Source organism: Trematomus bernacchii, unplaced genomic scaffold (assembly GCF_902827165.1).
Source record: "Trematomus bernacchii unplaced genomic scaffold, fTreBer1.1, whole genome shotgun sequence".
Classification (NCBI taxonomy): domain Eukaryota; kingdom Metazoa; phylum Chordata; class Actinopteri; order Perciformes; family Nototheniidae; genus Trematomus; species Trematomus bernacchii.
The window spans coordinates 2,247,477-2,261,347 of NW_022987821.1; the positions used below are offsets into that span (position 1 = coordinate 2,247,477).

The window sequence follows — 13,871 nt, forward strand, 5'->3', positions numbered from 1 at the left end:
TAACGTATTTTATTTTTGTTGTTCATTCATATCTTATTTTACCTTAACATTTATTTATTTATGCATATTTTTGTATCTCTCAAGTTTCAAACGATATTTTTGGTTTACTGTCCTATAGTATACACTGGAATGATTTCAAACCTGTTCATCCCAATAATTATAAAGGAGTGCCTTGGAAATATTTGTTTACATAAATTGCATTTATCTCTCTTGCTCGCTCCCACGCCCACATTGGCTGTGAGCTGCGGGCGCCTGATAAGCCAACACCCCCCACTTTCATCACTTACAGCGCCCATCGTACAGGGCAAATGAAAACTGTAACCGGGGTGAAAAGGGTGTTACATTTACTTAATTATGAATGTTGTTACATCAAGGCTGAAAATTAGGATGAGCGCAAACAGTCAAAAATTTATTTTTCCCTCCCAGAGCTGCCAGCGCAGCGCCCCCCCAGATCTGGCGCCCTAGGCGACCGCCTATGTCGCCTATGCCAAAAACCGGCCCTGTACACCATGGTAAATGTATGTCTGCATAAAGCTGAGTTATGATCGGTCATAATAACACAGAATTTAGTGATGATCAAATAGTTTACAGTGAGATTTACTCCCATACTTTTGGCCATACTCACGCAGCTCTACAAATGAATTGAGATTTCCACACAAATGTTCTTTAGCAAGTGTGCAGAGCAGTGTTGATTTAAAAAAAGCTATTTGAAGGTTGGATATTTGTAAACCTTTTTTTGTGTATATATTAATAATTTAAGATGTAAATGAATTCCAGTTTATTTGTAGTACTTTCTATTTTTATTGTGACATTTGGAGTGTGTGCATTTCATACAGATAATGGAGCAGTTGCTTTAGGGCCTTAAGGTAAAAAAATGAGATCCTCGACCTCCGCCCCCCTCTCGCACCTCCACACAGAGCCCCCCCACATATCAAATCCCAACTTAACCCCTGGCTGGGTATAACATGTTATATAATTCAGGCTATGAATGATATATAAACAAACCCTTCTGTAAAAACCTTCAGAATATTGATAGGAATATAACTGGAAGGTTTGGTGTATGTAAGTGCTACTGAAGTGGACATTTCTGACTCAGAATATGAGAAAAAACTCATTTTGAGAAAACGACCTTTAAAGATTGCTGTGAGGCGCTCCCTAAACCCTCCTGTTCTTGTTTGGATGACAACTTGCGCATCGACGCACTCCGTGAAGGTATTTCATGTTCGGGATCATTTGTTTTTTGTCTAACTTTTGCCATTTTGAGATTTAAATTTCCAGCGAAAGCTAAACCAAGAAGTGTTTTAGCACACCACGTGACGCATCTGAACGAATCACGTTATCAAAATTGACACCAGCCAATGAGATTTAGTTTTTTGGTTTAAGACCCCTTTGTACTTTCACGATTGGTTGCTAATACAAAGGAAATTACCATATTTGGAACCGATGAGATTGTGCAGGAGAGACGGAGCTTTCCAACGATACCTCTGATTACATGGTCCAAACAGCTGTCGCGGTACTTTATGTTACGTTAGAAAGCTAACTTTTGGTGCATTTAGGAGAAACCTACAGACGCAAATAGACAAACTATAGTCAAATAAACACCTAAATGTGTATTTTGTACATTTTCCTTCCAAAAGCCTGAAAGAAAACATGTTATGGAATCAAAATAGCACAACATATCAAAATTGACCAGTGCATGAAAAACGATGTTTTTTGCCTGCCGTGTCTCGCCTTAATGAGTGAGACACACCGGAGTTGAGGATCTGTGGGGTTTGTATGTCGATGTATGGGAAACACTGTTATTTAGTGGGAATGCTGATACAGCATTCCAACTATATGTTATGCTACGGACAAAAAGTGTATTATTCCACCGACTTATTTTGGCCCTCTTCTCCTCCCACATTCAACATCGCAGAAACTCCGTTCAAACATCAAAACGTTCAGCTCGGTCGGGAATCGCAGGCTATTACTTTTATCATTCATAACTTTCATAATTCCAGAGATACATCCCATAATACATCACATTTTTAACATTTTAACTTTAACATTGCGCAGCTCGTTAAGGCAGAGTGCGTGATGTCACAGCTAGAGTGTAGGAAATCTTGAAATTTGCCTTCATATATTTTTTTTAAACTGCCATAATTCCCAAACCCTACATTCCTGAGGCATAATTTTTCATGACAAACGTAGGAAAACATCTCGTAGCTTGAAAAATGACAAATAATTAAGCAAAAAATAATTAAACAAAATGCCTCTTGAGGGCATGAAGTGACAAAAACTTTCAACATGTCTCCATTAAAACCCATTGTAATTTCAGGCTGATATTTCCTCACAGCAGCAGCCGCACACCTTTAGTTAAACTGCCAAAAAGGCCACATTATTAACCCGAAAGTACACACAAATTACACTTCAGATACTCAACTTCCTTGACATGCTTCACGTTTTGAAATTTCACAGATATCTGTTACGGTTCTTCCACAAAACGTTCACATGTAAGAGGTTTATCTCTGATTCAGAACAATGGAAACGATAGTTACCTATGTAACTACGGTTCTATGAATACTGGATGCTAAAGCACCGCCTCTGGCGGTCAGTAAGTATGAAATAGAACCTATGATCTCTGCAGAGCTCGTTAGCTCAACTATAAACACCTGTGTAATGGAACACGATGATGTCATCACTCCAACTGACATTCACTCAGAGCAGCAGACTTCAGATAAAGGTTAATGGTCCTGCCCTCAACAGCTCTACGTCAATTATGGGGTGTCATCATCATATGCGGAAGATCAAGAGGGCGATCAAGAGAAGAGAGAGGGCGATCAAGAGAAGAGAGAGAGTAATGTAACCTCCTAATGTAATGTATAACTCCTATGAAAATATTCAAAAAGTGCTCAAACTTCACATGTGTGCTAACAGTCCAGCCGTGAAGACATCTACGGGACAGTTTTGAGATTTCTTCAAATGCCGTTGCCATGGCAACACAATGCTCGCCTTGAAACATGGTTTTATCATAACTTCAGTGAAAATACTCCAAACAGCCCAAAACTTCACAGGTTTGGTAACGATGCAGCCATCAACGCATCTAAGCGTATTATGGGGTGTCATCAAATGCCGTTGCCATGGCGACAGACAACTCGCCATGAAACACGATGTCGCTGTAAGTCCAATCGACACGGTCCAATCGTCCCCCAATCTTCACTTGTATATCACCGGTCCATGCCTCAACAGCCCTACGCCAAATCTGAGATCTCACCATAGGCTGTTTCCATGGAAACGCATCCCTCGCCAAGAAACACGATATTGTCGTAACTGATATGAAAATGGTCAAAACACCACCAGACTTCAGATGACAGTTATGGCGCATTTCCCACCACACGGTCGGCCTCGGCCACGCTCGGTACGGCACGGTACGGCTTGGCCGCGTTGGGCCTTAACAGGGCCGACTCACTTCATGCTGCGCTTCCATTACAGTTTAGGAACTGGGGTAGTTACTATAGTAACGCAGTGTAGGCGGAGCCGTGACGTCATCTTCAACGAGAACCCCAGAAGAACAACACAGCCGTTAGTTGTTAGCACTCAGAGCTCACAGCTCCTTATATATGTTCAGAAACTCGACAAAAATTAAACAAGTACACACCACAGACTGCCTGTGTCATGGTGAATACAGTCGCTGCTTTATTTATGTCTGTATAGGCCGTTGTTGTGAGTGTGGACGGTCGGAGCATATACTGCGTTAGCTTAGCCAATCTCCATCTAGAAAACACGCATTTTAAAAGGTTTTTCGCCTGCCGTCTGTCTGCAAACTTGCCAAAGCATTAATTCATGGTTTTTACTAACCGGTATCAGTATGTTGTTACTTCGGCATCATTTTGAAACGTGTATTACAATTAAATCACGGTCAAATATGTCCATCTTGTTGTAGTTGTAGCCCCCTTGCCAGCGATCCTCTCTCTAGTTTAGCATACTCAGCCCGACTCAGCCCTGTTTGTTGGCCCCGATAGAACCACAATTTTGTCGGGCCAGAAAAGAGGTGAAAAAGTGGCCCCGGGCCGGGCCGGGCCGTAACTAGGCCTAGTGGAAGCGCAACCAAAAACGGGCACGGCACGACACGGCACGCTTAAAGCGCGCTCCGCGCCATGGTGGAAATGCGCCATTAATGGTCCAGCCCTCAACATGTCTATGTGCCATTAGTGAGTTTTCCTCAAAAGGGCAGACTGTGTATATATAGCATGCAGATGCAGACACATTCCATAGACTGTGGACGTCCTCATGTGAGGAGGGGTGGAGGAGTTGCACAGTTTGGGGAGATGATGTTCACTGATGGAGGGAACATGGCTCAGAGAGTTCCCCCACCAGTCACACTCGGTGCACTGCATCACAGTACAGCTGCAGACACTGGGTTTATTTGCACGTATTCTCCTCTAAAGAGCAAACAGCCACCTGGCAGGCTTCCCCCACTCTCCCTCTCCATCCTGTGTTTGCTGCTGTAAAAAGGAATGTGTGGAGGAAAGGTGATTCACCCCCTCAGAGACGCCATGATGTAACTCTGCATCGGGGGATGAAACGGTGCAGGTGCTCCATTTCCTGGTACCTGCAAAACAGAACACAAACTTCACTTTACTGTCGTATCCTCGTCTGTTTTGTTGCTGCAGTAACTTATATTTAAGTTATTTTTCCTTTGATAAAATACTTGCAGTTATTCAACTTGTAATAATGTATGTTACTCAAGTAAAGGGTGTGAATACTTCAGACTCATGCTAGTATAATCCTCCATACTAACCCCCATGTGAGGCTGAGTCTCCCTCTAGTGTTTAGTATCAGTATTGACCACCACCACCACCGCCATCCCATAGTAGCAAAGACATACAGTATGTACATTTGACATTGTCACATTTTTCCAATATGATGAAAAACCTGATGATGTATATTAAATATTCTTTAGTCCTCACCATGCATGTTGATTCTGAGTGATGTCACACTGCTCCTTTACATAACTGCATGGTGCATCAACACTTCCTGTATTTATGTGAGTGATACATCCTCCATATGTGATGAACCACATACCTTTGTGTGATTTGATTCCATGTGTTCCTGTCAGACTGGAGTCCCAGATGACCTCAGACATCCAGGCCATCCTGCACCTCCTCCAGAGGCAGACCACGTCCGGGCCCCCCGCCTACAGCACCGTCACCTCCAGCCCGGAGTACCAGAGGCCGGCCATCAGGGTGCAGCCGGTGTCGGCCCTGCAGGCGGAGTTCAGCCTGGACCCTGCTCCGCCCCGGCCTCAGGTAATAAACCACAGATTCAAGACATTAAGGAAAAAAACGCATATATTGCAAATATTGAAATCCTGTAAGGGCATTGGTTTGAACAGTGTGCTCACTCTGATCCGTCTTCACGCTGTGTTTCTCCTCCAGAGCCCGGAGAAGACCCCGAACAGATCCACAGACGGCTCCCCGGTGCTCCTGCGACCCGACGCTCTTCCAGACGGGGGCGTGGCCTCCCTGCTGGAGACAGACTGGGTCTCGGAGCAGAGACACACACAGGACAGCTCTGTGGAGCCCCCCCCCCACCAGAGGCTGCCGTCAGGCCGACAAGCCTCCCTGCCTGAAGTGGGCTCAGCACCGTCAGCACTGCAGCGGCCTGTGTCTGACCCGGGGCTCCCAGGAAACTAGCCCCCCCCCCCCGCACCTCTCCTCTCAAGCTTGTCTCAGGGTCTAAGAAAGAGACTGTATATGCAAAGGCAACTGTAGACTTTCTTCCATTACTTTTACGGACTCTCTCCCCCGCCCCTCTCTGATTTAAATGTATAAAGACAATTTATACAGAGGTATTTATACACTATATTATTACCACGTGTAAAGTCATCATCCACCGTGTACATACTTTATAGAACACTGCCAGCAACACGAGGCACCTGATGTGCTTTTTCTAAAACAGATATGCATGTTTTACGTCCTGACGGTTGCTTTTCTTCCTGTGGCATGTTCCTCACTCTGACTCCCTCCAGGACCTCTGTAGCTGTCACCTCTTTTCTAACGCTCCTCCCCCCCCCCCAGGGAATCAGCTACATGAAAATCTTCCCGAGGCATTTCCACAAGCTCTGATCTTTCTATCAGCAGCTCCAAAACGTCCACGCAGAGATCTGCCGCTATATTTAGCATGCCTGATTCCACCACAACGCTGAGAATACACAGCGCAGTGTGTGAGGCTGCGCAGACATCCCACAACCACACACACGTCAGTCTTTGAGATCAATAACGATCTCATATCTCTAGAGACGAATCCGCTCTGGAGATCATTTTACACGTGAACAAAGTAAAGAGCCTCTTTCAGCTGCAGTTATGTTCCTTCACATGTTTCAGACAACATATTGAATGCTTGAATTATTAGATTTAAAAACACATATTTACCATATAACCACCTGAATCCTATCAATATAACAGAAGCATGGCTGTGGGGGGTTTGCAGTTCACTCTGGACTTGTAAGGGTCAGCGTTCTGCGGGTGTTTCTTTACATTACTATTAGGGCCATTGTAGCTGGAAATGAATGAATTTGAAAGATATGAATCTGGAGAACAGGGGGTAAACCTTCACTTTGCAAAGCTGTGGTGTGCAATGTGAAGTTGTTTTCAGTGAAGTAGGGACTTAAATCTGTTAGAAAATATTTAAACTTTCTTGCAAATTATTAAGAGAAAATATTTGTAAGTGTTCTCTTGTTAATGAACCACTTAAAACTCAGAGAATATCCATGTGTTTTCTCTATAATGTTCTTTATTTTTGACCCAAAGACACCCTAATACACTGTCATTTCTCCTTCATATGCTAACCGACAGGAAGTGACATCTTGAATCTCCTTCACACCCTGAGTGAACTCTGACGATCCCACGTGATAGTTTTCAGTTGCATGCTTTAGGTCTTCCATTGTCTTCTTAAAAAGTACAATTTCCTAGATAAAAACCAGGAGAAAAGGACAAAAAAAAGAGAAAATAGTTGTCCATGTTTTCGGGCCGCCTTCACTAGCCTTAGCTTTAAACGCCTGCTCTAGCCTTGACACACGACGGCGACCCGGTGCAACAGCGCCACATTTAAAGGAACCACGTTAGGGTGCATGAGGAAAATGAATTAGTCATTTCCTAACCACACACTCTCACACAAGCTCATGTATTGCATGGAGACTGCACTCAATTATAACAAGGTCTCAAACTGTTTATGACATTTGGAAGGAGATTTAGAAATAACGCTTCGACCTATTTTTCTAAAACAAAGTTTCATTTGCCATTATTTTTCTATGACCTTATTGTTTCCCCCGAGATGTTGAGGGGAAGGCTTTGGAGTGCAGAAGGGAAGAAGATGAATGCAATGTACAGCCTCTCAATGTAGCAAGCAACACTTCAGTGACGGGCTTTAGGCTGCATGAAACATTCATATTGCACATCATATCATTTCTACTTCTTCAACCCAACTCTTTACTTTGTTAAAACCCGGGGAAACCTTATTTAGGAAAAGAGAAACCACACGGATGCTCCAGCAGGGTGTCCTCCATCTTTCTTTCTCGAGCACAGATGTAGAACAAAGGTTGCTGACGCCGATAGACTCCACGCGTCCTGAACACTTTTCCATGGGATTTGCTAACTTTTGCACAGATTAGAAAACTTGCTGTACTGGATAACAATGTCCCTTTTGAAATACTTAGTGCTGTTCACAATTGTTTTTATGCATTTTTTTAAATGTTTGCCACTGTATTTTATACAATGCAACACTTAACAGCTCATTTGAATGTTTCTGTTCTTAACTATATTTAAATAAATGAAATATCATGTAAATAGACTGGGAAAAAAATGCGCAATTGTATAAATGAATAAACAGAATGCATACTGATTAGAAAGTGTTTATTGTGGGTAACAAAATATGATCTGAACTATGGCATTAGGAGTGTGCAGGGCATCTTTAAAAAGTACAACCAGCTGTGTTTGTAGGGAAACATTCAAAACAAAGTGTGAAGCTGCACTAATCTCAGGCTTTATCTCACTAGCATTATAACAGTTATCACAGTCACTTTGGCTCGTTATCAACTTTCACATCAAGCTAATCTAAACTTATATAAAAAAACAGAAATAAAAAATATGGCAAGAAAGGAGAAAGCTCTAATAAAACCATAACCATATCAAGTTCAGTGTAAAGGCATATGAACATGTTTTGTGTAAATGCTGCTAATATTTCATCATTAATCATGATGCTGCCTGACAAGGCTCTCTAGAAGCGAGTTTCATATATTAGCGTACATTCAGATTATAATGGCACATTAGGTGTCTCACAGGTCGACACATCCAGCATCACTCTGGCATCCAATCGAAGATTTTTTTAAATGAGTTATAAATTATTCTAATTCCCTCTAATGTGAATACATACTGGCTTTATATAGATTTATATATGCGCCTGATTCAGCACGTCCCTGTGTGACTTACAAGACTAAACAGCAAGCGTTACAAGCATGAGTACTTTCCTGTTGCAGCTCAGTCAAAAATACTGGCCTCCCTTTGCATTCCCATGAGGCAGTGATCCAGACTCCTCCTCTGATTGGTCGGTGCCGCCTTAGATGCCCATCGTGCACAGGATGAACTGGTGACAGAAAGAAAGAGAGATGGAATTAACCTCAGCACCTCAACAGGATATGGTGTTTGAAGCTGCTCTGAGCCGTTTCATATGCAGGTAAGCGGCAGCTACATGGAACTAAAGAATAAAGGTCAGGTGGAGCCAAATTCAATTCTTCAATCAGTAGGCAGCAGGCTATGAGTTGAAACATCTGGACTTAAGCTATGTGATGCAGTGATATCTCCACAGGACACAGGACTCACGTCATCGTACTGGAAGGAGACGGCTTCATGCTGCATGGTGTCTTTCCTTTTGAAGTTCTCTGCACCAGGAACAGGAAACATCAGCGTCAATAAACACATTTCACGCTCAGTCCACATTAAACATCTGGACAGCAGTGTGTTCAGTGGAACGTGTCACATCATCTCTAGATGTGTGTACCTGTGAGAGCATGCAGTTTGATGCAGCAGGCCACGTAGTCGTCGAAGTAGATCCTCCCTCCTTTGTTGTAGCGCTTGATGATCACATTCTGAGCCTGAGGGCTGAGAATGAACCCTGAGGAACACAGAAGAAGATTAATATCAGGCCTAAAAACGCAGAATCCAAGTGCATTTTGTCTGGGCTTTTAAGTCATTTTTTTCTTCATTAAGTGTCATACACCTCTCCCAATAAACCTCCCTCATGCTTCAGCCTCACCCATAGCGTTGATGACCAGCGCCATCTTCTGCGGCTCCACAGTGCCGCTCCTGTCCCGGTCGAACATCACAAATGTCTGCTTCCAGAGGTTCAGAGCCGCGAACAGGTCCTTGAACTCGTTCAAGCCCATCTTCCTCGTGGAGTCCCGCTGCACACACTCGGGTTAAGATTCATAACTGCTGACCCACAGGTATAGAAACAGCTGGTTAACCCGGTTCAAGGACAAACACCACGCCTACTGTACATATACTTCCATGGTGAGTGTGAGTGGACAATAGGAGCAGCTGAGGGACTCATTGGTATTAAAGTTAGGATACATCCATCATTGCGATCATGACTCTGCAAGTCTCCAGGTTGAATGCTGTAAAGAGAAAATAAAGGGGGAAATTAGTAAATCTAGGTTTAAAGTCCATGTTTTCACACTTAACTTTAGTGCTAATTAATCCATCTGCTGACGGCGAAATCTGTTTTCCCTGATTAATGAATCAGTCATATGCTGTTAAAAAGGCTGTGCTTGTATTCAACTCTGTGTACTTTCTCAATCTCACAGCAATATCCATTACAGTCTTTAACTGTTAGTCTTTATTCATGAAAGGCAGTATAATAATATTGCTAATAATATTTTCTTGGTGAGCTCTTATGCCACCAAAAAACACAAATATTGAACTCAGATACTCTTCACTTTACGTCATGTATGTAATCTGCAACTTATACTCACATATTTCGTGAACTACCACTTCCTTCTCCTTTATACTAATGAATATTCATTTTTCACATGCACTGAAAGAGACTGTCAGCTGTCAACCAATCACAGAGGAGATAATAGTGGTTTGACACTTCCCCTCCAGAGAAATACATCACTTGATATAAAGACCTATTAGGCATTTTGTTAGTGTTTTAAAGCCCTCTAAGTTTGTGAGTACGGCCTCTGCTCATTTGTTAAATGCATGATGTAAAACAACTAAGAACTCATATTGTCTGAGGCAGTCTCTCTTGTGGAAGGAGTCGTGGACTTACGAGAGTAGGATCCGGTGAATCCACCCTGGGTGAGACACCTCTGCAGCTCGTCTGCATCCACCTCTCCGTCCTGAACACAGCAGGGGTTGGGGGGGGGGACAAATTATAGTTTTACTTTTATGTAGGCATTTTAAATATTGCAGTCTTCCAAAGGACCACTTTAGATAAGGTAGTGTAGTGAGTCATTCATTACTGAAAGAGAGTGAAATCAAGTTCAAACAGAGCCCTGCTTCCTCTTAACTTCATAGTAACTGAACCGATTCATGAAACCTGATATGTCTGCAGAGAATGTCCTCTTTGTGACCACACTTCAATATGAAAGTGAAAGCTAGCCTTTGGTAAAACTCTGCCTTTTATATAGGCTACGTGTACTGTGTGCTCTCCTGTGAGGTTCCGAGAAGTGAAGAGTGCGAGTTCCTCCACACTAACCTGGCCTGCAATGGCGGTGAAGAAACCCCACATCGGGTTATGAGCATCAGCTTGGGCTTGGACTCGGGCGTCGTGCAAGCTTCGAAGTGCTCTTTCATAGTTGGCATTCCATCCCTGATGGGGACACATCAGAGACCAGGGTGGGTGTCATTAAAGACTCTCAAAGTGTTTATTCAAATGTAGAAAACAGGATACAACTACCACATATTTTTTTTCACTTTCAATGGTTACTTATTATTATATAACTCACATATAAAGACTTTTTTAAATAGCAATTCATTGATTTTGACAACAGTTTGGGAAATGTGATATCTTGTTGTGCTTGTAATATATAAAGCATGCCAGTGTTACATTCACTGACTGCAGGTATCAACGTGAAGTGATGCCTGCCTGACTGTCACTCTGGAGGCCTGCTATTGGCTGAGGAACAATAAGCTTCTAACCCCTATTCATCAAAACTGAGGAGTCACTGCATTCCACACTTAGACGTAGATAAAAGCGATTTTTAGTTTAATATACAAAGTTTAAAAGGAGGTGTCTTGAGTCCCATTTTTCTAGTTTAATTGAGAAAATTAAAAACACTAAACAGAAGGAGGGTTACTCAATTAGCCCACTGTTAAAGTGTCTTGAGGACATAAAGGCCTGGATGGCGTGCAACTTCCTAAAACTAAATGAAGGAAAAACGGAATTAATTGTTTTTGGTGAACCCCGAACTAAAACTTGAGAGTCAGATTAAATCTGTGGTAAAAACGAGCTTTTATCACCTTAGGCAGCTAGCAAAAATAAAACCCTTTCTCCCCAGACAGCAGTTTGAGACAGTAATCCACGCCTTCGTCACCACTCGTCTGGATTACTGTAACTCCTTTAACATGGGGGTCAGTGGGTCCTCCCTTGCTCATCTGCAGCTGGTGCAAAATGCAGCAGCAAGGCTTTTAACTGGAACACGAAAATATGAGCATATTTCCACCATTTTGGCTTTGCTCCATTGGCTGCCAATACATTTTAGGATTCATTTCAAAATCCTTTTATTTACTTTTAAATCCCTAAAGGGCATGGCCCCCACCATATCTTTCTGAGCTTTCTGCTACACCCCAACCGCCCAACCGCCCAACCGCCCAACCGCCCTCTCAGGTCAGCTGATCAACTGCTCCTGAATGTGCCAAGAACCAGGTCTAAGCCTAGAGGGTTAGTGCTAGATCGTATACCTGGGTTTTAGGCGGAAGTGACGTAACCTGCCACCCAGGTCAAGAGACGAGCATGAATACATAATCTTTCCACAAAAATATCATAAATATTATATTTTGAGAATTCATAACTTTGGAGGACAGCAGGCTATTACCAATATTTAAAAAATGACATCTCACAAGAAGAAAAGCACAGATGGGATTTAACACTCAGAAAGCCACTGAGTGCGTTTGATTTCGGATTACAGTGACACACACAGTACGAGGTTTATTTAAAAAAAATAAAAGGGGGAGATATTTTAGGAGTGTGCTCCCTCTCACTCCTGTTCGCTGTCCTCCGGATTCCTGCAGGACTCCAGAGTCGCAAAGAGCCCATGCAAAATTAAATTAAATGTGTCTACTTTTACTACCAGATGTGCAGTCAGTTGCTGCAAAAGTTGCCGACTTCTCATCCAAGATTACGTCACTTCTGACGCCTAAAACCCAGGAGGTATACGATCTAGCACTAACCTAAGCCAGAGGGGACCGTTGCTTCTCTGTAGCGGCTCCCACAATGTGGAATGATCTGCCCCTGCATATCAGACAGGCCTCCACACTGTCTGCTTTTAACCCTCCTGTTATCCTCAGATGTACCTTACACCCTTTATCCACTGGGGTCAAATTGACCCCAGTGGTTTAAAACTCAAGACAATGATCATATTCCAAATGTTAACCAAAATGTATGTCTCTGGTGCTTTAGGTGTCTTAGTTGACTACCTAAATAACCATTTAAATAAAACATTACCCCAACCTCCCCCCCCCCCACAGACCCCTTTGCATCCAGAATTCCTATTACTGTATGTGACTATCGAAAAATATATAAATCACCATAAAACTGATTGAAATAAAATGTTAAAGTAAGACCTTTTTGATGTTGTTAAAGGACCAATAACTAAAGCAGAGGGTATTTTTTTTTTTTTACAATGATACATTTGCATGTAATAGTCACCTCAATATAATCCTACACAATCCATACAAATATGTGTAAAATGTTGACATTTTTATATGTTTGATACTACTAAAACAGCCTGGGGTCACATTGACACCAAGGAACACTGATGCGTACAAAGTGCGTACAGGACATTTAAAAAAGATCTTCATGTTCATTTGATGTTTACCCATTAGTCCTCACTAAATTAGGAAAAGTCATGAAATACTAAGCAAAAAACATTATGTGAACCATCTTTTTAGATACGTTAAACATTGAATGCGGTCAAATTGACCCCAAGGATAACAGGAGGGTTAATAGTATAACAATACGATAACATATCATTAACTCACCACAACGTATCCAGGATTAGCCATTTGGTGAAATAGGAAAAACTGTAGCAAGTTTGATATCTTAATAGTGGAGTGACGCCGACGGTATGCAAGGGTTTCTGTGAATACACGGTAGTAGCTTCCAATACGTCTGAGCAGTTGCTACATCACATCCGAGCTGCAGAGAGCTGGCGGAAGTTAGTTGACTGACGGGGGGAGATAACCAATAAGCGAGGAGCAGTGGAAGAAGACCCGCCCATCAATTGTTTAATGGGCTGCGTTTAGGTAATCCTCGTACATTTCATTTACTCTAAAACGACAGACAAAATGGTTTGAAAATTAAAGATTAAAAGGAAGAACACGAGTAAAAAACAAGTAATACATTTGAAAAAGATACATTCATCAAGCTGTTAAACACTTTTCCCCTTAATGTAATTTTTGGTAAATTGAGTTACGCTTCTGGTTGATTTTAAAGTTAAGAGTCTCCACTTTTCCAATATTTCCCAACTTCTCACTAAATTGTTCTTCACTAAATATGTAACTGTCATGCATGGCTTCATGTCACCACTAGATGCTTTTGAGATGTTTTGTCCACAAACATGTACTTTATTTCTAAAGTTAATGCAATGACAGTTAATTAGTTTAGCAACT

At 42.2% G+C, this 13,871-nt stretch overlaps 2 protein-coding genes across 2 annotated transcripts; one reads left to right on the top strand and one right to left on the bottom strand.

Annotated features, from left to right (window-relative positions):
* Window positions 1-5,064: 5,064 nt before the first annotated feature.
* LOC117498965 (potassium voltage-gated channel subfamily H member 7-like) lies at window positions 5,065-5,675 on the top strand. The gene is made up of 2 exons (XM_034151181.1): window positions 5,065-5,288; window positions 5,418-5,675. Exons 1-2 carry the CDS (start codon window positions 5,112-5,114, stop codon window positions 5,673-5,675), a joined length of 435 nt encoding a protein of 144 aa, XP_034007072.1. The 5' UTR covers window positions 5,065-5,111.
* A 2,200-nt stretch (window positions 5,676-7,875) lies between these two features.
* LOC117498963 (sorcin-like) lies at window positions 7,876-13,407 on the bottom strand. Its single transcript, XM_034151179.1, has 8 exons — window positions 13,242-13,407; window positions 10,738-10,851; window positions 10,309-10,378; window positions 9,609-9,652; window positions 9,292-9,439; window positions 9,037-9,150; window positions 8,859-8,917; window positions 7,876-8,622 (listed from the first exon to the last, which is right to left on the bottom strand). Exons 1-8 carry the CDS (start codon window positions 13,263-13,265, stop codon window positions 8,596-8,598), a joined length of 600 nt encoding a protein of 199 aa, XP_034007070.1. The 5' UTR covers window positions 13,266-13,407; the 3' UTR covers window positions 7,876-8,595.
* Window positions 13,408-13,871: the final 464 nt, after the last annotated feature.